Source organism: Eptatretus burgeri, chromosome 14 (assembly GCF_056783735.1).
Source record: "Eptatretus burgeri isolate ZD-2024b chromosome 14, Ebu_testis_v1, whole genome shotgun sequence".
NCBI lineage: Eukaryota > Metazoa > Chordata > Myxini > Myxiniformes > Myxinidae > Eptatretus > Eptatretus burgeri.
Genome location: NC_140974.1, coordinates 54,647,610 through 54,673,832, shown reverse-complemented (window position 1 = coordinate 54,673,832; position 26,223 = coordinate 54,647,610). Strand labels below are relative to the sequence as shown.

General features: G+C 41.1%; 1 protein-coding gene across 8 annotated transcripts in view; it reads left to right on the top strand.

The window, feature by feature from the left end:
* The window catches only part of LOC147013237 (receptor-type tyrosine-protein phosphatase mu-like), a 363,240-nt gene that overhangs the window by 295,906 nt on the left and 41,111 nt on the right, over nt 1–26,223 (top strand). For all 8 annotated transcript variants that reach the window (XM_085854911.1, XM_085854910.1, XM_085854908.1 and 5 more), the window contains one exon: nt 13,972–14,121. In XM_085854911.1, coding sequence (XP_085711037.1) covers nt 13,972–14,121 — 150 coding nt within the window. The remainder of the gene's footprint in view (nt 1–13,971; nt 14,122–26,223) is intronic.

Sequence of the window (26,223 nt, the reverse complement as noted above, 5' to 3'; positions counted from 1 at the left end):
GCTGGACCATGTTGCTTCTGTTATTTATTTTAAGTCTAACAAATATATTTCCATCAACAAAACAGTGAAGGTCCTCTTTTTCTCTGACAAAGGGATGAATCAATGCCAGGCATACCTCGTTTGTATGTAGTGGTTCACATACTCATCGATTCTTGGTACAAAATCATAAAATCCATAAATCAGGTGAAGTAACATTTTGTGGGCAGCTACAGCCAGTCTTTGTAACTGGAACAGGTGTGAGGCCAATATGTTGGAAGCAGATGTCATCACAAAGGGACAGTTGAAGTGTTTCTGCGTTGGGCAAATTTTTGATTAAATTGAGAACATTTTGTTCTACCACATTTACAAATCGAACATTCTGATCCCCTCATTCCAAAACAAACCGCTGGAAATTTGCAACTGTCTTTAACCGATAAGGACATTAAGCGGTAAGAACATGGAGCCATCCGCCTCAAGCACTGGCTTTGCTGACCTGTTCTAAGAATTGTCATGGCTTCCAAACTTTATCTGGCGAGAAAGAAATTACCAGCCAGAACATGGCCATGGTGCAGCCTTTTAATGAGGGTTTACCTGCTTGTGCACTGAGCTGCACTCAACACTGCGGGTGCACGTTGGATCCACTGCGGGTGCTCGCCGGGTCCACTGCGGCTGCGTGCTGGGTCCACTGCAGGTGAGTGCCTGGTCCACTGTAGGTGCGTGCTGTGTGTGCGCTGGGCTTGCTGCGAGTGCATGTCGGGTCCACTGCGGGTGTACGCTGTGAGTTTATAATACTGTACAGACAAGACCAGCTCTTTTTGTAACAAGATACTGAACATTATCGTCTTGGTGAAGAGTCTTCTGCTCCCATTTAAAAAATATTTTCCAAATAGAATGTCATGTTGCTCTTCGGCACCAACGTTGTTTGCAGACAAAGGTGTAAACTCGTTGTGAGGAGAGTCAAACTTCCTTAAATATTTAAGAATGTGAAAACATGAACCATTGTCCAGATCTTGAATGCCACAACAGCATTAGTAGGATGACACAGACCCTCTTTAATGACTGGTCCATCTACACTTGATCCCACATGTCGAGCACTATCTATATTTAAGAAGTCTTTCTGAAAAGGCCATGCTTGTTTTGGATATTGCTGAATACCAGCAGAACCTCACCGTAATATTTTCTCAGCAAACACTGCAACGTTTCTTTGGCCACTGGACCAGAAAGTCATTGCAAGGAGTCATTACAACAGCATTCATGCATAGTGCACTGTCTCCGAGTGCTGTCTGGACAAACTAATGGTTGGCAGGCAGCGGAGCCTTCTGATGAGGACGATATGCATCAAATCTCCATGAATAAAGCCCACCAATTAAAATGATAGCCGATTTGAATGGTATCAGGAACGTTTCTGTTCGAGATTCCCATGAGTCTACTGTGCCGCGTGCAGGACAAGAGACATTGAGAAATGTCGGTGCATGTCACATTAATGGGACGAGGTTGGTAAGAAATATCGCAGTAACCTTGAATGGCAAACTGACACACTAGGTCAATGATGCGTCGCTTAAACAGCAGCCAAGTTTTGGAGATCACACGAGCACTTGTGGCACATATCATGTGCTTGACGCATTCATTTCTTGTTTTCTTTTGGCCTCAAAGCTTTTTCACCCTCCATGATGTAGAAACTTCCACACAGTGGTTGGGTAGCGGGGTGAAGCATTCGGCAATGGAAGTTATCGAACATCATAATCGCCTGTTGATCTTTTATAGTTGAAAGGTAGTTGGCTTGTTCTGATGTCATTGCTTTGCTCACTTTTAAGAGTTCTTAGCAGAATGTGTTATGAAATAATACCAGGAGGTTTATCCAAATGTGATTGTTAAAATACAATGGTGTCATGTTTGCATGAAACTGAAGTTAATGAGGCCTCACTGGAGGGTTGTTAGCCTGGCGTTGGCTTAGTGGTTAAGGTGGTGACTTGGGATCCTAGGATCCTGAGTTTGAGCCCTGTTTCCCGCTGAATTAACACCAGGGGGTTGACTCGGCCTGTCATCCTTCCGAGGTCGGCTAAATGAGTGCCAGTGTACTGGTATAGGGGTACTGCATCAGCGGCGTAGCCACGCCCCTAACCAATGATGCAACCAGCAGACAAAAAGGCTGCACACGAAGCGAAGTGAACTGGAGGGTTGTGAGTTGTGATCAAGATCAAGTTGTTGGAAATATGAATTTAGGTAGCGTTAAAGGAGGCATGCTTGGTGTTGGCTTAATGGTAAGGGTGGTGGGTTTGGGATCCGAGGATCCTCAGTTCAAATCCCAGTCTGCTGTTGAATTAATACCAGGTGGAGCTGACTTTGCTTGTCATACTTCCAGGGTTGGCAAAATGAGTATCAGCGTGTTGGTATCCTGTGTTGGAGTGGTGACCTGTCCAGGATTGTGCCCAATATCTCGTGATCCAATTAAGGGCTCTGAAGCGTAACTCGTAATACCCTCTCCCACCACCACCAGGAGTGGCGCTACATGCTACACACATTTACATAGAGAATTTACATCAGTCCCACCTTTGAAACACATAGTGGGGAGAAAGGAGCTTACCTTTGTCTCCTGACCCTTTGTCCCCCTGGCAAGTTTGATTGAGATTGGACAAGTAACTACTGAATGCATTGGCCACAGACATGCAGACACACATCAAATGGAATATTTTAATATGATATCCCAATTGGCTGGAGCAACTATCTCCAGCACCATTGCCAAATTCCAAATTCCTGCCATAGCTAAAAGAGGGTATTGCATCAGCAGCACAGCTGCACCCTCAGCCAATGACGCTACCCCACAGCCTTTTGCTGCATACAAACGAAGAAGAAGATTGGCTGGAGCTACGGATCAATTAATCATACGCAGATTGGGCCTTGCATCTTTTATCCTTTGGATGATTAATGAGGTAATTCGACAAGAAACATTGCTGTGTTGGAAACATTGCAGTCCTGAGTCAAAGACCCACTCCTGCATACTGTGGCCATCTTCAAAATCCACTGTTCAATTGGCGCTGCTGGTTCAACAACCTCCTGAGAGATAGGATCCTCCATGATGCAGCAGACATTGGTGGCATTGCACCAACATAGGCCAGAGAGTCCAATAATAAGCGAGCCACTCGGGTAGCATAATTGGCTGAGGGCACAGCTGTGCCGTTGATGCAATGCCCTCTGTAGGTTTGGAATTTGACAATAGTGCTGCCAATAGCTCACCTGCTCTTAGCAAAGGACACCATGGGATCTTTAACGTCCACTAACGAATGCCAGCAGATGGGACATCCGTTTAATGTTCATCCAACAGACAGCACACACATGAATGAATCACCCTGCCTGTGAAACACTGGGATGACCGTTTATAGCTGGGTCAGGATTCAAATCCAAGCCAGACAGCTTAGAGGCGAGCATGTGTATGTCCAGGCCATCCTATCAGCCCTATCCTTCCTCTACTCTGGGGGATGTTTCTTTTAATTGTTCTCAACCGATGGGTGGCGGGGGGGGGGGCGTCACCATCATGGGCAATTATTGCACAGAAAGAAACAGAAGAGTAAGGACAAATACGTGAGGGTCTTGCCCAAGTCACTGTGGCATATCAGACTCTCGAGGTTTAATATTCTGGCCTTGACTCTTGGGCAACCTCTATAGGCTTCTGATTAAAGTCTGTTTAACAATGGCAGTCACTGTGTTGCTGATGTCATGAAAAGATCGCATCACTGCATCACCTCCACCATCTTTCTCACTGAACCTTTTCTGCAATTGGGAAACTTGAGTGTCTCCTGAGATTACCATTGGAAATGGACGTGTGCACCGGCCATCAGATGTCAGGCAATCCAATGAGAGGGCAGCAAAGTTGACACCGGTGATTGGACAACCAATGACCGATAATGGATACTGAAACAGAGCAACAATGTGGTGTTCATTCGCTGTCAACACTAACTACATTGGGTGTTTCTTTACAAATGGACCACAGTAGTGGCACGGCGATAAAATTCCAAGCGAAGGTAATAAAATCACAGCTTTGTGGCCCAGCATCTCCCTGTGCAGGTTTATTAATTTTTTCCCAATATTTTTTATTTTATAGAGCGATGGAAAAATCGTGCACACCATGCTTTCCTGTTAAAGGGTTAAAAACAATGCTTGGGTTACAAACTGCCTTGGCATGGAAATAATTCTCATCGGAGCTCATGTGGAAATGAGTACCTCGTTTGGACAAATGCACTGATAATGGGCTTTTCCAAATGGACATTTTTATAATCTGATTAATTTAAACCAACAAACCTTTAACTTAAATTAATGGTTATATAAACTTGCAAGCTCTAATAAAGTATAAACTTACCAAAGGTCCCTCGGTGATGATTCTTAATGTGGTTATGAATGGAGGAGAGGGTTTGGGGGGGGGGGGTGTGGAAGTCTTGAGGACTTCAGAATGTCATTGATTAATTATTATATAACTTGTATAAAAGCTTCAGAGAGAAGAAATATTCAGAGACTGGAAGATATGATGTTTTGTAGCAAGCAGAAGCATTATTTTAAAACACTACATGTACAAATGTAGTCCCATTTTCTTTATCTTCTGAGACCTTTCATTTCGAGGGTGCAGCCTCGTGAGCGGTGCCAAAGCCTGAAGCCTCAGCCTAGCGTCAGATATGCTTACAAGGAAATCAGAAACAGGTGGAAGCCATTTAGCCCTTCATGCCTGTGCCACATCAACACCACCCTTAATTTATCAACACAAAATCAAAAGAATAAAATGCAAGAAAAATTATTGTTTTTTTACTAAAGTGTTTTTGTGGGGGGTTTTTTTGAAGTTCTTGTAGTTTCCCTCCTCCCCCTCAGGGGAGGGGGCATGGGCATGGTTAAAAACACACAACACCAACCACACAACACCCCTTGAAGCCTCCACCAACAGCACTCCGTACACATACACACAATCACCCATCAATGCTCAAGCTACCTAAAAGTCCCGTCAAAACCCCTATACCTCCGATCTCCTTAACTTCCAGGTACCTATCTGATTCTAATTTAAACTTTTATCCTGTTTCTGCTGCCACCACCTTTCCAGGAAGACCATTCCATGCATTAACTATTCTTTGAGTAAAAGTGCCTTGCCTTACTCCCATCTTAAGTCTCCTCTTTTATACTCTCAGGTTATGGCCCCTGGTCCTATCACTGTCTATTCTGTTGAATAATTAATCTGCACTTATTTTATCTATACCTTTCATTATCTTAAACATCTCCATAATATCTTCTCGTAACCACCTCCTTTCAAGTGGAAAAATCCTGTCTCCTTCAGCCGCTCCTCATCGCTGAGACTAGCTCGGCCCGCAATCGATCTAGAAACCCTGTGCTAAACCCTCTCTCTGGCATCTCTGTCCTTCCTGAATTGTGAAGACCAAAACTGCACCACACTAAATTTCTGTACAATCTTAACACCACCTCTTGATTTATAAATGATCCCCCTCCGAACACAACCGAAAACCCGATTTGCTTTAACTATGGCTGCCTGGCATTGTGCTGCGTGCTTACCTCCCGTATCTATTACCACCCCCAGATCCTTCTCCTGTGTGACACACTCCAAAATTACCCCTTGCATCCTGTAATCTCTATTTTCATTGTTCTTTCCCATCCCCAACACCTTACACTTGCTCAGGTTAAATTCCATCTGCCAATCTTTTGCCCAATCCATACAAGTATCAATACTTTCCTGATACTGATCACCACCCCCTCTGCTATCCACCTTACCTCCAAGCTTTGTGTCATCTGCAAATTTGGAAAGCTTACTCTTCAACCCACTATCCAAATCAGTGATGAAAATCATGAATAATAATGGTCCGAGTACTGATCCCTGAGGTACCCCACGACTTACATCCTCCCAGCGAAACATCCTCCCACTCACAGCCACTCTTTGCTTCCGATCACGAAGCCAGTTTCCAATCCAATTAACTACCTGACCAGCCACTCCACAAGCCCTCACTTTGGCTAACAACCTCTGATGTGGTGCCATATCAAATTCCTTCTTAAAGTCGAGATATAATTTGTCCACTGCTTTTCCCTCATCCACCCAATCAGACACTGCTTCATAGAACTCCAAAAGATTTGTGAGACAAGATCTACCTTTGGTAAACCCATGCTGACTACCTTTAATTAGTTTGTATTTATTTTAATGGTTCCTCATCTGGTCCCTAATTAATGTCTCCAACACCTTCCCCACAACTGAAGTCAAACTAACAGGTCTATAGTTTCCCAATTCTTCTCTGGATCCTTTCCTAAATCATGGTGTTACATTTGCTACTCTCCAATCCTCCGGTGCCTGTCCTGACTCCAATGAGCTATTGAAAATATCCGTTAACATCTCGCTTACCTACTCAGTCACTTCCCTCAATACTCTTGGGTACATATTATCTGGCCCCGGAGCCTTATCTACTCTTAGATTACCAAACTGTTCCTTTACTTCCTCCACTCCAACCTGGATCTTCTATAAAAGCCCTTCCTCACCTCCTTGATAAATACTCTCATCTATTGGCAATTCTCCTGACTGTTCTTGTGTTAAAGTTGAAGCAAAATACCTGTTTAATAAACCTGCCATCTCACTTTCCTCACGAACTACTCTCCCGGTGTTATTCCTCAATGGCCCACAATGGTCCTAACCTGTTCTTTTCCCCTGATATACTTAAAGAATACCTTGCTATTATATTTAATATTCTGAGCCATGTCCTTCTCATACTCTCTTTTGGCTTGCCGAGTTATTTTCTCCACTTGCCTCTGTTTACTCCGATAGTGATATAAATCTAACTTCAGTCCTCTTATTTTAAACCTAATAAATACCTTCTGCTTCTCCTTAATAGCGTTCCTTATCTCACTACTCAACCACCCTGGTCTCTTTCTGTTTCTACTTTTACACCTCATTGGGATGTACCGACTCTGCACTCCACACATTTGCTCCTTGAAGGTTTCCCATTTTTCTGATGCTGATTGTCCTGTTGTTAGAGTCTCCAAGTCTACATCACCCAATTCTCTCCTCATACCCTCAAAGTTTGCCTTCCTGAAATCTAATAGCCTGACCCAACTATCCTGATCTCTAACCCTTAACAGAATCTTTGCACACACAATGTTATGGTCACTTGCTCCTAAATGCTCCCCTACTTCCACCTCCTCCACCATATTGTGATCATTACTTCAATAGGAGGTCCAGCACTGCACTCCCCCTCATGGGCTTATCTACAAACTGGGTTAAAAAGCAATCCTGGACTAAAACTCGGAAATCCTTTTCTGCTCTGCCCTTTCCCTGTTCTTGGACCCAATCTATCCCTGGCAAGTTAAAATAATCCCCCATAATATCAATACTCTTCCCGAACCACATGCCCTTTTGAATTCTTCATGTACTCCTCCTTCCTCCTCTTCCTTCACACCCGAAGTCCTATAAAACATCCTTCCAGTATCTTACTGTTTCTACAATCTCTAATCTCTCCCCATACAGAATCCTCTACATTAGTTACCTCCTTAATGTCACCCCTTTCTCTTGATGCAATGCTGTCCTTTTCCAAGATTGCTGCACCTCCTCCCATTCTCTCCTTCCCATCACACCGATACACCTTGTAGCCTTCTAATCCTGTCCTCCAGTTACTCTCCTCCTTAAACCATGTCTCACTCACTGCAACTATTTCGTACTCCTCCATATCCACTTTGGCTTCAAGCTCTGCCATCTTATTATTTAAACTCTAAGCAATGGCATAGAATATGTTTAACTTTTCTCTTCCTGAGATTCTATTTTCTTGTCTGGCCTTACTCATCACAATTACATTATCAGTTCCTTCCTTAATAGCTCCCCACCCTCCGCTGACCTAAAAAAAAGACCCTGAATTCCTTCCTCAATTCCAACTGCATTCATGTCTTCCCATTCATTTTTGATGAAGATGCATTGCTTTCATCTTCTTTATGAGACATTGCACGTATGTAAATGAACACTCGTTTTACTCTGCGTGTGTTAAACTTTAACGTGCAGCGAATTTGTCCTCCATGCGCCTTGATTTATTGTTATTTTTTAAAACGCTTCTGTGCACCGCCATTGAGGCCCGGTTGCAAGTCACCGTCTACATTTCCAAAAGAAGAGACGTAATTACTCTTCAATGGAAAATATTTTTCGAGTTTTTTTTTTTGTTTTTAATCCTGCAAAATAGACCATATTGAACACACAGTCATGTTAAAAGATTGGCTTTTAAAACCTAACTCAAATTGTCTTCATGAAGGGGGACTGACATCACACAAACAAATACACAGAGACACATTGTTTTATATGGGAGATATTATTCTTCATATTTCTTCTTCGTTATATAATATTATTCAACAACATACCTGGTGTTGGTTTAATGGTTTGGGTGGTGGTATTGAGATCCGAGGGTCCTGAGTTCAAATCCTGCTCTGCCATTGAATTAATACCAGGTGGGTTTGTTAACTCAGCCTGTCATCCTTCCAAGGTCAGAAAAATGAGTACCAGCTTGCTGGCATTATTGAGCCGTTGGAGTATCTTGTGTTGGAGTGGTGTCCCTTCCAGGATTGTGCCCAATAGCCCAGGAGACTGTTTTGGCATCACCGGCGCTTTGTACAGAGTATGATCCCATTTGATGGATGGATTTTTCACATACAATGCTGTGCCCAGTATGCGGGAAGAAATTGGTGTTGATGACACATCCATTGTTTAGAACCATCACAGCAGACACCATCAGAATTGTTAAAAATCCTCCTCAAGTTCAAAATAACAACCACACTTGGTGACAGATTTGATGAAATTTAATTATGCTCAAAGTACAACTATGGCCCTGAGACCAGGGAGCAATGTGTCTGATTTACCTCGCTCCATGAAAAACAAATCCACATTTACCCTGACGTGGGTCATGGTAATGAACTCTTACCAAACTGATCAAACCTGGAAACAAGTACAAGGAGCCACACCCTTGAAACCATCATGAACCCTGAATTGACCAGTCATGCTGGAAAAAAGCTTAATAGATGATGTGAATCGATGGTATATCCGCTATGAAACACAGACAGAGCAAGAGAAGCAATTGAGAGAGTGAAACACGTTGAAATATTGAGCAGAGGGATGTGAGAAGCTCACGTCGTCGAAGAGACTCACTGCCGCCACCGAGTTTTATTCGGGGCACGAGCAAGTGGGGCGAGAATGAGGTCCGGGGGGAGGCTGCTATCAAGATCAGACTCCTTGCTGACAATTTGCAGCCATGCCAGCAACAGAATCATGTTCCGTGCCTGTGACCGCCATTGCCTCGCACTCGGCATTTCAATACGTTGCATTAGATGACCGTGAGCCATGCGTCACTCATTCTGTTTGCTTGTTTGTGCACACAGTGCACAAAATGCAAAGAGGAGGCTAATAGGACCTGGGAACAGTTTAATAAAGTGGTTTGTTTCTGTAACTGGACTGGCCACGTCCTTTATTTTTGTGCATTTCTGGTCGTGGTACAATGTTTATCATCATGCAGGGTAAATGGAACGATCACAACTGTAAGGTTTGAGCCGCTGGCCATTCTTTTAATCGGTATTGCAGTGAGATGGCCATTTGGCTTCACCAGGGCCGTTGTGCATCTTTCCCCGAGTTAGTCATTTGAACTTGCGGAATTGTGCCACACCTCTAGTTCTCGGCAATATGTCCCTTTGACCATGCCCGTATTGTTTCCTCCACCACCAAAGTTGGAAGGAGTTTAGGTTTTCACCCCTGTCTGTCTTAGTTGCAGAAGCGAAGATTTTTCAAGTACACAGTATTGCTCAGTTGCGTTTTGTATTCTATCTGTATGTTTGTCAATCACCTTTAGGTCATAATTCTAAACCGATCGTCATGAAACTTACCATGTTTTAGAATTGAGAAGCATATTGATTTTGAGGTCAAAGGTCATCTTGAGGTCAAATTTCTAAAATCGTCAATTTTCATCCGATTGACTTGGAAATTAAACAGCAATTGCAAGGTGCGTCACTGAATTGGGAAACCAACATTTTTGAGATAAAAAGGTCAAAGGTCAACTCAAGGTCAAACTTCGAAAATCATCAATATCTATCTTAAAAAAGAATCAATTTTCATCCGATTGACCTCAGCTTTGATTAAGATTGTCGATAATAATCTTAATGAAATAGACAATTTGATGTATCCATGGCAACCCTTGGAGAGGATGCTATGCACGACATCTTTTTCTTATTTGTCTATTTGTGTGCAAGATATCTCAAAAAGTTGTGGATGGATTCTGATGAAATGTGGGTATGTTGAGTGTAAGACATGGACGAACTGATTAGATTTTGGTGAAGGTCTGGATCCGGATCCGGCTACGAGAATTTTTTTCAGTGATTCTTCACCATTGAGAGATGGGGCCAAAAACGATAAACAGCATGACATCCTAAAAAGTTGTGGACGGATTCGAACAAAGCAAGGTGGATACATTGGGTGTGTGACAAGGACAAAGTCATTCATTTTTGGTGAGGACACGAAACCGGATCCGATAATTGTTTTAAGTGATTCTTCACCATTGAGAGATAGGGCTAAATTTTTATATACATATATATATACATACATATATATATATATATATATATATATATATACATATATATATATATATATATATATATATATATATATGTATGTATATATATATGTATATATGTATGTATATATATGTATATATGTATGTATATATATGTATATATATATATATATATATATATATATATATATATATATATATATATATGTATGTATATATATAGTGTTGTGGTTACCAAATTCGCAAACCACCATTCAGGTCCCTTAGGTGAGGTATTTCGGTAAGTACATGTGTAGTTAGGCCCAAACCCGTTGTCTAGTGGGAATACATGTCATTTATGCGTGCTGCGACTCTTCAGGATAGCCGTTTTTCTTTTACTATCTTTATTTTGGACCAACCGCCATGATTACCACCACAACCACAACATCAACCACCAACCACCGCTTCACCACAACCGCCACGACCTTCACGTCACACCTCGCAACCGTCGCATCGCCACCGTTCTTGCGCCGCCTGTGGGTACCGGTGTTGGACTCGTGCAGGGCGCGCGCCGAACAGCGTGTACAAAATCACGGATTTTGTGCTTCAAAAACGGATCAAAAACGACACACGCCCACTTTTTGCCGTCCAATCGGTGAGCGAGGGGCGAATTGGCCCCGCCCCCAGGGCGTTGGAGGGCGATCGATATATGCAAATTTATGGATCAAAAAGCATTCACGCCCACTTTTTCTCGGGCCAATGGGGAGCGAGGTGAAAGGTCGAAGGGAGGGGGTCAAAGATGAGAGGGCGAAGCTACGGGGCTGATAAAAGGACCGTGTTCGTCAGTCCAGAGTAGTAGAGTAGGAGAGTCGAGAGGGAACAGAGAGTCAAGACTTCGCGGGCGGTGGAGTTGGCAAGAAGGAGCTGGGCGTCGTGTGCGTTGGAGTCGGAGCAAAAAGGGGACGGAGCTGTGGAGAGGCGGCGAGGGCAGACGAGGGGGTGCTCGCGTCGTGCAGGGAGCTGCACCCAGGGAGGCCGACAGCGCGACCTGGCCGAGGTGGAGACGCTCGTCGCGGGACAATAAGAATCCTCTATACCCCGAGCATCAGCAACCCCCTCCTGTTTCCCCCCGCGCTGAGATAGTGCGACCAAGGGGGCCCCTTTCCCACCCCCTACCAGACACTGTCCGCGAGGCCCGCGGAGTTGAGGCACCATCGCCGCTCCGCGTCTCATCACCAGACGGGTAGGCCCGACCCGGTCTCGGCCTCAGGCCCGCCTCATCCTTGAGGGTATTCTTTCCTTGGTTTTGGGTATGTGTTGTCGGCGCCGTCTGTGAAGTAGAATTGTATAAGTGTTGCCGTGTGCTCGTGTAATCGGTATTAGATCTGCATTGTCGCATTTGCTTTTTGTGTAAATTGCATTGTGTTTTTTCTATGTGCTTTTGGTGGAATTGAATATGTGTGCTTCCCGTGTGCCGTGAATAAATGTGCTTTGTGTTGAACTGTTTCCCGCTTCGCTTCGTCATTTCTTTCTTTGAATCCTCATCTTGCTTCACGTAAAGGGTTGGTAGTGGGCTGAATACGCCCGATAATTAATCGAACCGTCGAGGTCGACGAATAACACCGCTCGGTTATCCCGATAGTACGGAACGGGTCGCTTAAGTGGACCGTGTCTGAAGTCGACCTGCGGCGAGGTGCGATCGCCCGGTCTACCCTCCGCGTGGGTACTTAGGTAGGTCGAATTTGGCGAGCAACCCTATCCCACGCGGGGGCTGATTGGCTCGATCGCGGTGAGACCGAAAGGTCCACCCGTGACTGGTTCCCGGCGTTACTCCGAGAGGGTCACGACTGGATTGTCCGTCCGGTGGGCGACGTGCCGCGATTCGAGTTACGTGGCCGTCAGCACGCCGGCGGGCGCGAATCCGCAACAATATGTATGTATGTATATATATATATATATATATATATATATATATATATATATATATATATATATATATATATATATATATATATGTATATATATATATATATATATATATATATATATATATATATATATATATATATATATATATATATATGTATATATATATATATATATATATATGTATATATATTCATGTGCTGACTCCACCTTACTCGCGAGCTGCTGCGTCCGCCCATCACCCTGCTCACCTGCTGACTCCCGCCTTCCACGCCTTCCACGGGTCGCCACAGCGGATCATCCGTATGATCCGCATCGTGATTTGGCACATGTTTTACGCCGGATGCCCTTCCTGACGCAATATATATATATATATATATATACATATATATATATACATATACATATATATATATATGTATATATACATATGTATATATATATATATATATATATATATATATATGTATATATACATATGTATATATATATATATATATATATATATATATATATATATATATATATATATATATATGTATATATACATATGTATATATATATATGTATATATACATATGTATATATATATATATATATGTATATATACATATGTATATATATATATATATATATATATATATATATATATATGTATATATATGTATATATATGTATATATGTATATATATATATATATGTATATGTATATATATATATATATATATATATATATATATATATATATATATATATATATGTATATGTATATATATATATATATATATATATATATATATATATATATATATATATATATATACATATATATATCATGATATCTCAAAAAGTTGTAGACAGATTAAGACGAAACTTGGTGGATTGGTTGGGTCTTTTGGAAGGACCAATTGGTTCGATTTTGGTGAAGATCCGAATCCAGATCCGGATACAACATTTTTTAAATTTTTTAGGTGATTCTTCACCATTGAGAGACAGGGAAAATTTATTGGGCCTGATATGTTCTGCTGGATTAGGCATTACGTGGAAGAGGTATGCACTCTTCTGAGTGCCCTTCTAGTTCTAACTGTTGTACTTAGACCATTTGTCTATAGCAAAACATTTCAACTTTGTAGCTGTCCTTGTTCTTAAAATTTATCTTGAGTGGCTCGTATACACTTTTCTTGTCACCCAAGGTTACTGGAGACGGCTCAATAGAAAACAAAATGACTGCCTCCCACTCCTAATTATTGCGTTATGAATATTTAAAAAGAAATATTCATTTGAAATTAAAAATGTATATTTAAGAGACAGTAATTATGAAAAACTGCAAGAAACTTGAATGGCTTGCAACCCCTCTCCCCCAACCCAACCACTACCCCTCCCATAAACAGCTTTGACAATGTCTTTCTGCTCATTCTCATCATCCAGGTTGTAAGCTACTGAGGAAACCAATGTGTTGACCCAATTGTCTCTTCACTGACATGCTCCTTTACCACCACATCCCCTGTGTTGCTCTCCTCAGGAACAGTACATGTTCGTGCACGATGCTATGCTTGAGGCATGCTTGTGTGGAGACACCGTCATCCCAGCCCAAGATTTTGCCACAGTTTATCATGACCTCCTTCGGGTTGAGCCACAGAGTAACTCCAACCACGTCAAAGATGAGTTTCAGGTAACCAGACGATGTCTGCAGTTTTATTGTCACTTTCCACAAATTTCTCCTTCAAAGGATGCGACAAGTCGGACTTTAGGAAGCATTTTAAAGCCTCGAGGAACTGTCAAGTATTTTTCTCATGGAATGGGTTCTACTTATACTCTGAGGTGATGTTTGTAAGCAATCTCCATGTCTTTAAGCTGAAACCGAATCGTAGTTTGCCTGAGCAGCAGCAATTCTTTCAAGATGACCACCCACCTTTATCTTATCTCAAACTCAATGTCCATCTGTGACCAATAATAGGGTTGTTTCTCTAGCACTCGGGACATCTTGGCACATCAGCGATGAAAAGTGCCAATATAACTCTTAATCAAATCTCACATATCCATTGGCAAGTTAGATAATGCAGCTTTTGACTGTAAACTGTGGAATAATAAACTTGTAACTCATCTTTCAATGGAGGAACCATCAAGCTGCACTTGGCCTTCACATTTCATCCAGATTAGATCATGGTAAACCTAAGGCCTGACAAGCAAATGCTTGCATTCAGAAAGACATGCTTTTGTGATGGCCTTGTCCTTGCTTGTAGATGCAGTTCCATAATTGCATTTTAACTTCTCAGAGCTTTGTTAATGTCAGAAATTCTTTTTAACAACCCAGTTAATGTCCATGCTTTAAGTCAAATTTCATGGTGACTCCGAAATCGAGACTCATGGAAAAGTGAGCAGACATAAGGACAGTGAGCAAGGGGAATGAACGAACAGGTAAAGAAGAAGGGGAGAAAACATGGCAACAAATTTAAATAAGGTCCATAAGACTATGTGCCACGGACAATGACACGGACCCTGTACATATGTACACATGAAAGTACTCAACAAAACGCGCAAACACATACATCTATAATACTAAGTTGCAGTCTTAATACTTAATACCATGAATATCATGAATAACACTCAAGCTGATATCCTGATAAGGAATTGTTACTGTGATGTGGGAATTTGTCATTTATTTAAAACAGGAATAGTTTACTTTGAGTACAACTTTGATCCAAATGACACCATTCCTCAAGCCTCCTTTCAATATCATACTGAAAATCAGTTTGCTGAAAATTTCAAGCAAAACAGTAAAAATGACTTTTCTTTATTACATTTTAATATATGCAGTGTTAATAAAAAAATTTCAGCAATTAAGTATGTTATTCGAAAAAAATTGATTTTAATTTTTCTATTATAGGATTGTCAGAAATATTGTTCTGAGACAATCACCATTCATTTCATTCACTTCAGGACTCTGATTTGGTTTTTAATAATCGGCAAAATAGAGGGAGAGGAGTCAATTTGTACATTTCTCTGAATTATAAGTATAAAGTGTGATATGCATTGAATTATATGAAGTGCAGTTGAAACAGCATTTATTGAAATTGACAATCTGGGTAGAAAGAATATTATTGTTAGTGTCATTTCTCGACCTAATTGTGATGTAACCAAGTTTGAATGTAAAACGTATATTCATGCTCCGCCTATGTTTTGCCTCATGCATATTTATGTTCCGCCCATGTCTTGCCTCATGCATATTCATGTTTTACCTCCTGCATATTTATATTCCACCCACGTCACATCATCTCCCCTGCAAGTGGGTGAGAGTGGTGTTGCCCTGTCTGATGGAATGTGTGCATGTATCTGGAAAAAGCATGGTTTTTATCGTCGCATTTGGAGTGTTTTAAATTGAGGAAAAAGTGATTCAAATCTTGAAGTGTTGGTAAGCTGCCTGAAACATTGTTTATTCAAAGAATCTGGACACATAGGCCATTCCAGGATACTAACCAAATCAATTTTTTGAACGAATTACAAACTTTGTTCATGAATCCTATCTTAGAAGTGAAGGTTGGTATTTGCTCGTGAGAAAATAAACATTGCTTCTTCTTGGGAAACTTTAATGTCAATCTCCTTGTTGGTTATCTAAACTCATAAACACAGGATTTTTTTGGATATTATGTTTTCATTTTCAGATATCCCACTCATAGCCAGACAAACAATAATTGCAGATAACTCTGCCATGCTCATTGACAATATTTTTACGAATTTTCAACCATATCCAGAATCAGGGATTATTCTATCAGATATCACAGATCACTTTCAAATTTGCTTATACACCCAGTAGTCGAAGTAACCACCATAACTAATGTATATTAACCCTAATATTTGTATATTAAATTGACTAATGTTAATATTAATAAGTTTAAACAAAGTCTAAAGTTAATTGATTGGTCTGAGGTTTTTATTGTGTAAGATGTAAATTAATCTTTTGACAAATTTATGGAAATTTTTACCTTGGTTTACAATGAAAACATACCATTTCAGATCAATTATTAAACACTCAAATTATAGAAAAATACCAAAATCCCCTTGGGTTACAGAATCTTCACTGAGGTCAATTAATCAGAATAATAATTTATATTATAAATAATGGTCAAATCCAACTGATCAATTCCATCAAAAGTACATAAAATATCGAAATAGCCTTACAAGCATTTCTTACAACTTTAAAAAAGGATTATTTTATGAGGCAAATAGCTGAATGTCAGAATGATATAAATGGTACTTGGAAAATAATAAATGTTGTGCTGAAAAAAAATACCTCTGTTGCAACATGAACGATTAATGATGCTTTAATCAAAGATACTAATGCCATTGTAGAGCATTGAAATGATCACTTTATTAATATTGGTCAAAACTTAGCAAAAAATATTCCCACTGCAAATCGATCGTTTGCTAACTTTTTGAGGGACCCGAATTTGAATTTATTCTTTTTTTTCTCTGACTCATGAACTTGAGATAAAAATCATTGTTACAAGTCTTAAAAATAAAGAGTAGGAAATGATGGAATAAGTAATGTCCTCTGGAAAACTATTTTACCTGCAATTATTCAATCCCTGGTGTTCTTGTAGTCCCTGAGAAAATGAAAATTGCTAAAGTTAGACCGATTTTTAAGAATTGCGACCATGCATTGGGACCATACTCTGTACAGAGCGTTGGTGCTGCCTAAGCAGTCTCCTTGGCTATTGGGCACAATCCTAGACAGGTCGCCACTCCGACACAGGATACCAGCAAGCTGGCACTCATTTTGTCGACCTCGGAAGGATGACAGTCAGAGTCAACTCCACCTGGTATTAATTCAACAGCCAAGGGGGATTTGAACTCAGGATCCGAGGATCCCAAGCCCACCACCCTAACCATTAGGCCAACACCAGGCATAAGGGTGACCCACAAGACATAAAAAATATTGTCCAATTTCATTGTTAACTTTTATTTTTCAAAAACACTTCAAAAGATTGTGCCAAGGGGGATTTGAACTCAGGATCCTAGGATCCCAATCCCACCACCCTAACCATTAGGCCAACACCAGGCATAATGGTGACCCACAAGACATAAAAAATATTGTCCAATTTCATTGTTAACTTTTATTTTTCAAAAACACTTCAAAAGATTGTTTATATATGAAGTGTAAAATTTCTAAAGCAATATAATATTTTTAGTGATTTCCAATTTCATTTTCGAAAAAAACATAGCACCTTGTTACAGACAAAGTGGCACAAGCAATTGATCAATTTGCAAATACATGTACAGATGGAGTCTTCCTTGATTTCTCTATGGCTTTTGATACAATTGTTAACATTCTTTTACACAAACTATCACATTGTGGGATAAGAGGAATAGCCTGAGAATAGTATAAAACTGCCTGTTAAACAGAAAACAATTTGTAGTGTTAAAAATGGTCTGGAATCCATTATGTGATCAGTAACTTGTGGTGTTCCATAAAGTTCTACCCTTTGCTCCCTTTTGTTTAATATATACATATATATATATATATATATATATATATATATATATATATATATATATATATATATATATATGGTTTTCATAAAGCCTCTGATGTACTGTCCTTCATCCTATTTGCTGACAATTCTAGCCTTTTCTTTTCTCATCGTGATGTTAATAGATTATTGGATACTCTCAATATAGAACTTCAGCATGTTTCCGATTGGCTAAAGGCAAATATATTGTCGTTAAATATAGAAAAAATCAAATGTTTTTCAGCAACTCAATCTCTGTGCTTCCTGGACCTTTTTTATTTGACAATACAAGTTTATTGAGGGATCATCACAAAAAAATTCTTAAACTCTTGATTGATGAACATTAGATGTTGAAAATGCATCGTTACTTTATGCAAATGTGTTGATAATAGATTGGTGTCATAAAATCATTGAAATATTTTCCAAAATCACTCCTTCTTATATTGTGCTCCATCTTGATTTTTCACTCGATTAAATTGCAGCATAATTGTTTGGGACAACTCATTGAAATTACAGCTGAACAAAATTCTGGTGTTACAAAAAAGTGTTATGCAAATTATATGCTGTGAAGGTTCACCCGCACACTCAAATATTCTCTTCTATGATAATAAGGTTGTCAAAATGGAAGAACTATACATTTTTAAAAATTTAGGATTGCTCATGTTCCGACTGAGTCAAAATGAGATGCCCCAGAAACTTGCTCAAATTTTTGTGAAAAATAAAATCATTCATAAATAGAAGAGCACTCAGTGGAACGTATACCACTGCCAGGCTAATTTCTTTACATTTTGAATCCCACTGATAGGTCGAATCTGGATTAGGACCAGAACTAAAATTTAATTGGCTTGTTCTTGTCACCTCGCCAACTCGTCTACCGACTTTCTTCCAAATCCGTCCATAACTTTTTGAGATATCGTACTTTGTCATTTTAGCTTTTTCACTCAAGGGTGAAGAATCACTTAAAAAATGTTCAGATCTGGATCAGGATTCGGATCTTCACCAAAATTAGGCATTGCTGTCCTTGGCCAGTCACCTACATACACAAAAAATTCATAACGCTTGCTTGAAAAATGTGGCTAAAAATCGTGTAACAGACAGACAAGCAGACAGACAGACATACAGGGGTGAAAACATAACCTCAATCCACCTTCAGTGCTGGAGGTATTACCCATCAAGGCAAGCTGATATCTACCATTTACAATAAACAATAACTTCCTTTGCAAACAATACTCTTATTTATACTGGACCCAAATTGTGGAATTCACTTGAAGTGAGTCTTAGGCAAACTAATGATGGAAATAGCTTTAAACATAAACTTAAAAGTTTATTATTGGAGAAGTCTATAATAAATTGAAATTGACATAGTAATCACTGATATAATTTTGATATGCTAACGTAAGGAACTGCATTCTCGCTGATTCCTCCCTCCTACACCCCCCATTCCCTCATTTGTGTTCATTTCTATTTTAGCTTCCTTTGGTTTAGCTTCTCTGTGTCCAACTCCTTGTTATTCTCAATATAGTTATCTCGTTTTACAATACTCTCTTTGCTTCTGTCTCGTTTTACTTTTGATAATTTTCATCTTTTCAGTTATTTTTTTTAATTACAATACATTGTCATGGTGACTTGAAATCTTACAAGCCCTGCTTTTTATGGGTTCCTCCACTGTTTTCTTGTTTGATGTGTTTCTTGTGTTTGTTTGATTGAGTTAAGTGTGGAAATAAACTGAACTAAACATCAATAAATTAACAACTTGTAAACGAGACAATTCTGGAACAGGCCTTGGCTTTTGAAGACAGCCTCAAAGAGCAGAAAAGATGGTGCCTGGCCACGAAGGAACCTGGAACCGAACTCTTGGTTTTGTCGCAAGTTCACTTGGATAAACCAGAAGTATTTTAGGATTATCTTGTGGAAGTTCTAAATCCTTCCCTTGATGTTTGGAGACCTCACACTCATCACGTATGTGAAGGGGCAGAATGTTAGACATCCCAAACATCACCCTTATTCACACTTGCTTCTCTTTGCTCTAAACTCATTCACACCCCAACCACCATAACTCTTCTCCTTCCCTCGCTTTTCCTTTCGCGCCTCCCATTCCCTTTGTTGTAGATGACCCCTTTATGCTTTGTAGACTTTACGTAATCTGAGAGCAGGTTCAGCAGATCAGTTTGGAAATTGATGCAAACATCCATCTTGATACTTCAAAACATTCATTACTTAAAAGTCCACAGAATAAGAAAAAATAAAAAAATTTTTACGTGATTATATTAATTTTTAAGTTATAAACAAAGAACTGAATGTGGTTTTTAATTGTAATAATTTTTGAGGTGTTACATTTGAAAAAGCAAACCCGTCGGCGACCTCCTCTAAAAATTCAAGAAAAACTTTTTTTTTAATTTTTAATTTGTATTTTTGTGGAAATTGTTGAGGCTCGTGGGAGAGCTAACACACAATGCACAGCAAGGGGGGCAGGAGAGGGAAGGACAAAACAGTGGGGAACAGAGACATTAGAAGATCTGTGGAAGGGAGAGGGATGGGGTGGAGAACACGGGGTATACTCGATGGACATTACAGGGACTTTCAGGAAGGAAGGCAGGGAATTTGAAGGAGGTGGTTTTGGGGTCCATTAATGGGGGTAGAAAAGATTGTGCTTTTGGATTGTGGGGGGGGGGGATAAGAGGTGGTTTTGAACAGCTGTGTTGAAGACATGGAGGGAAGAATGGGATTGAAGAGAGTGTGGGAGTTTATTCCAAAGACGGAAAAAAATAAGGAATGAAAGAGTGAAGGTGAGCAGTGAATCGTGATTTTGGTAGTTTTAGCAGAATGTGGTTGCTGGCGGACCTTGAGCGCCCTGTACAAATATTTGGGGGGGGGGACATATTGCAGACAGAGAAAGGGGGGACGAGACCGGAGAGGGGACGGTAGAAAGTAGAAAGACCACCGACCTGCCTGCGATGAGAGAGTGAGAGGACCAAAGACTCAGCCTCATAACAGGAGATGCCAATGATCCTAAATGCCTTGGTTTCCACAGTGTGAAGCCGAGAAAGGTGAGAGGCCGGAGTACCAGCTCAGAGGGGAGAGCACTACTCCATCAGGCTGTGGATGAAAGCTTTGGAAGTGGTCAGGAGCTCAGGTGGGCCGAAGAAAGACTGCACGACGGAGGATTCCCAGTCGGCGACTGGCTTTGGAGGCGAAGTTGGAAATGTGGCTTTCCCAGGAAAGGTCATGGCAGATAGTGAGACCCAGAATCTTGAATGAAACGACTTATTCCAGAGGATTGTTGAGAAACTAGATGGGAGGGGGGAGGTTTCTAAACGGTCCTTTTGGAGAGACATAGTGAGAGTGTGATATTTGTTAGGATTGAAAGATATGTTCCATGTTCCACGTGTTTGACCAATTTGTGATTTTATTCAGATCTGCAGAGAGTGAAGAAGCTGCTGCTTGCCGGTCTGAGGGGTGACAGATGGTACAACAGAGGGTGGAGTCATCAACAAAGAGATATAGAGGATTTTCCAGAGAGTCAGAGAGATCATTGATGAAAACCAGAAAAAGAACAGGGCCCAGTGCGCTACCTTGAGGAACTCCAGCCTGGACAGGAAGAGGGGATGAAAGAATTCCATTTAGGGCCACACGTTGGCTGCGACTGGAGAGGAAGTCTGAGAGCCATGAGTGGAGATGGACTTGGATACCATGGGAAGAGAGTTTGGTGAGCAGGGCAGGGTACCAGACCATGTCAAAAGCACACGATATGTCGAGGAATACGGCTCTGATTTCATATCCGGCATTGAGGACCTCCATCCATTGTTGGGAGAGCAGAAGCAGCATATCCAGGGTAGAGTGACCTGGTCTAAAACCAAATTGATGATCAGAAATCAAGCCATTGGAGAAGAGGAAGGATTTAATGTCTGAAACAATGATGAATTTCATAACCTTGCTGATGATTGGGAAAAGGCTGATTGATCTGTCATTGCAGGGATCTGTTTTTACACCTTTTTATGCAGAGCAGTAATGTTTGCTGATTTCCAAGCAGATGGCAGATGACCTTGAGCAAATGAGAGGGTGAATAGAACAGAGAGAGGGTGAGCAAGAGCAGAGGAGCAGGTTTTTTTTAGGACACGTGGGCTGATGCCGTCTGGACCGGTTGCAGAATCTGAGTCGAGGTTTGACAGCAAACTCTCTACTTTGTTGGAAGAAAAGGACACAGAGTCCAGGGACAGTTGGGCGTGACTGGGTAAGGTGGGTGCAGAAAGCAATGGGTTTCGGACACAAGATTTCGATGCGAACACCGAGTTTAGGCATTCAGCCTTTTCACGTGCGGTATCAGCAGTGTGGCCATTTGAGGTAAGGGAGGGGCTGGAGGGGGAACATACACCAGGAACAAATTTGATTAGACACCACCAGGATTTGGAGGAGGGAGAGAGGTTTGAGAGTTCAGATTTGAGATTAGAAAGATGTAGTTTTCTGGCTCTCCTGAGGGTAGATACACACTTGTTCTGAACTGTATGGAAGGAACTGAGATTGCCCTCAGTTGGGTTTGCTTTCCATGAGGCAAAGGCAAGTTGTTTCAGGACAACTGCCTCGCCACAAGCTTCAGTGATCCAAGGGCGGGAGGAAGGGTAGGACAACTGAAGACGAGAGGGGATAAATCTGTGCATGAGGGAGAGCAAGTTTCTTTGAAAGAATTCCCAGGATGAGGTGATGTTGGAGAAAGTAGCGATGGGAGACAAGATAAACTTCCATGACATAATTGAGGGAAAGATTGTCAGCACGAAATGAATAATGGCCGCACAACTCGCATTCGGACTCGTCCGAGTCTTATATATTGTTTAATGAATAATTTTCTGATCAAGAATCCCCAGATTACGACAATCGTCAAAATCATTCTGAAGAAGGTGATGTCAGCGTACATTTACGAACCTGAGGTTGAGATGATGTCATAGGAGGGACGGGGCCAATCAAGCGATTGGGGAGGGGGCGGAGAGCAATCGAGTGTAAAGGGGTACCAAATAATATCAAAATCTTCCTTTCAAGACATTTATTCAAGAAAAGAACAATGATTAAGTGTTAAGTGAAGCCATATCTATTCATTAAACCAAACATGATTTTTCTGATTCTGTGACCCTTTGAGGTCACTGACTTCATGAAGTTTCACAACCTTGAACCCAACCGATCCATCCATGTTGCTACCATTTAGATTGATCACAATTTCCATCATTATCGTCGTCATTGTTATTGATACCATTTGTGACATCATTTCCTCCTCTACAATATTTTTAATCCACTGATCAAGACTAAAATGCTTGGGAAACATAACATGTACCCATTGTTATGAACACATTGTCTTGACAAGGTCTCATACAAGGTGCATAGGTTTTCTGCACGCAGTCTGGCCGTTTATCATTCGGTCTGCCTTGGAGTGCTGGTGCTGCCAAGAGGGCCATTTGTAAGCGCAGGACAAAGCCGAGCGGTGTAATAAGCCCAAGTTCGGCCTCCGCACGCGGCACATTAACGTAGTTGAGTTATGCCTCCCCAGAAGCACTCGACCGGCACATGTAAAAGCAGCCTTTTGAGAACAGGCCCGAGCGAGGTGCCTGCGAATCTCCCATGTGCCTCGCAGCCTCATGCCGAGCACGAGCCACATGGCAAGGTCTTTGCATGATTTTGCTTTCAGCTTAGCTCGGGAGAGTGATATAATTGCATTCATATAGAGTTGTAAGGTCTGGACAACTTGGTTGCTTCATGTGTTTGCCTCTGAGCTTGCTTTTGCTGCATTTTATCTCCATTGTTGGATCCTGACGACCAATATTCTAATAATCCAGTGCTGTGGGTGGAGGCTGCCTAACCTGCACGCCTGTCTGGCATTCCGATGCTGTATGCCTGGCTTGTGCACCTGTCTTGTACACCTGTCCTCTCTTTCTCAGATTATATGTTGTTTAATGAAGAACCTTTCGTATGTCCAGTTTAACCTAAGTCGTGGATCCTTGTGTTATGAAAGGGAGTGTGTGGTTCCTTTAGATCACCCAATACTTGTGTGTTATTATTTAACTTTGGTAATTATTGGATCTAACAAAGCTCTGATGGTAATCCTAAGTGCTCGATTCGATGGTTCAAAACAAGTAGAAAAGCATGCATGATTGCATCACGTGATTAAAAAAAAAAAAATCCTGACTCCATTGTTCACATAACTTTGAAAAGCACCATCATTTACATCGCCCCGGTCAGTATTGTTTTGTAAATTATTTGAAAGTGACTTTCCAGATAACATCCTTTGAAGTTAACTTACATGTGAGATTAAAGTAAAGTTATCATATATGTGATGTGGCATTATACCAATTACCTGGACCTGTTTATTGAAAATATAAAGATACAAAAGAACTCCCACACCCAATATCCCTGCTCACCCAAATTACTTGACCAGCTTGACTGGCTCCTGGACTGTTATCCCGTTATCCTTAAAGCTATGGAATTGGTGCTACACGGTGTCCCTGATCATACTCCGCAGCTCATTCATCACATATAATTGCCGTCACACCGATGGCTTTTCAGTCTTTTAATTTGAGACCAGAAAACGTCGAAATATGATCAACTAGACAGCTGTCGGTAATCGTTGTTAATTGGTGGCTCATGCTTTTCCTAAACCTTAAAGGTCCATTGTCACTGTGTGCTCCAGATAATTTTGGTTCATGATCATGTCCTCAAACTTGCATCACTCAGACAATTATCTCACATTTGTCTGTCTATGTTGCACATAACGTAGACGTACTGAGATCAACCTTACATGAAGCAATCGCAGCCACGATTACCAAAGATTGAGTTGTTGTTCTCACGACCAAACCACCAAGAAGAGCCTCTCTCGCCACCTCCAGATGAAAACTTGCAGTTCACCGTCGGGGTAAACAGAAACCATGTACAATGATGTACAATATGTTTCACCTTTTGGAGCTCATCAGTTTGGATCTAGTTCTTCATGAATATGGACAACAAAGCTTGCGTCGATTGGGGTTTTGCCTGGGGTATCATAAATACTTAAGGGTATAACATGGGAATTTGCGGAAAAGTAGTTGCCATAGTTCCCCGATTGCCTTATTCGAATCCCACCTTCTCTTGCTCACATCATTGAGTTGGGGTTCGTATTGAGGTTGGGGTTAGCATATTGGCATGAGGGTTGGGGTTTGCATTTGCATTTGCGCTCGCATTATTGTTTGGGTTAGCATTAGGTTTAGGGTTGGTGTTAGCGTTATGGTTTGGGTTGGCATTCAGAATTAGGGTGTGGGTTGGGGTTTACCCTGGGTTGTCGGGTTGGGGGTTGGGGTTTGCGTTGGCCTCGGGGTTTGCATTTGCATTTGCGCTCGCATTATTGTTTGGGTTAGCATTAGGTTTAGGGTTGGTGTTAGCGTTATTGTTTGGGTTAGCATTAGGTTTAGGGTTGGTGTTAGCGTTATGGTTTGGGTTGGCATTCAGAATTAGGGTGTGGGTTGGGGTTTACCCTGGGTTGTCGGGTTGGGGGTTGGGGTTTGTATTAGGCTTGGGGTTTGAGTTTGCATTAGGGTTTGGCTTACCCTGGATTGTAGGGTTAGGGGTGGTGTTGGGCTTCTAGGTTTGGAGTTGGTGTTAGGGTTGGGGTTGATGTTAGGGTTTGGGTTTGTGTTGGGATTAGCATTGGGTTAGCGGGTTCGTGTTACATTAGAGTGGTGGCTGGAGTTGTGTTGAGGTCAGGGTTAGCATTGGGTTGTGGGGTTGGTGTTAGGGCTGGGGTTTGAGTTGGGTTAGTGTTTGTGTTGTTAGTGTGAGCATTTTCATTATGACAGTCACCTTCAAGATGGGGTTGAAAAAGGTTTTCACCATAATCACGGAGGAATGGTCTTGCACTACCAAACTTCTGCCCAGGCATGAGTCCTATTTGAAGTAGTTTCCAGCCAGTGCCAGTGTGTCACATTTTCTTCCCACCTCTCATTGACCTTGATTCCACTGGAATCGATTTTATCTTTTTTGCACCAAAACGTTTAAAAAAAAAGAGCAAAAACCTTTTTGGACTCCCTCGTATTTCTGTACTGTTGTCTAAAATGAAATAGTCTTTTACTAACTGTCATTGGCTCAGTAACAACCTCTGACTTTACACTTTCCCATCATTCTCATTGTGCTGATTAACTGGTTGATGCTGATAGGTGAATATCTCTTGCACCGCTCCCTTTTATTAAAAATATGAAACATTGTTTGAGATAACTCGATTCCCCTGCCCTTATGTTCAATAACAAAACGTCCAA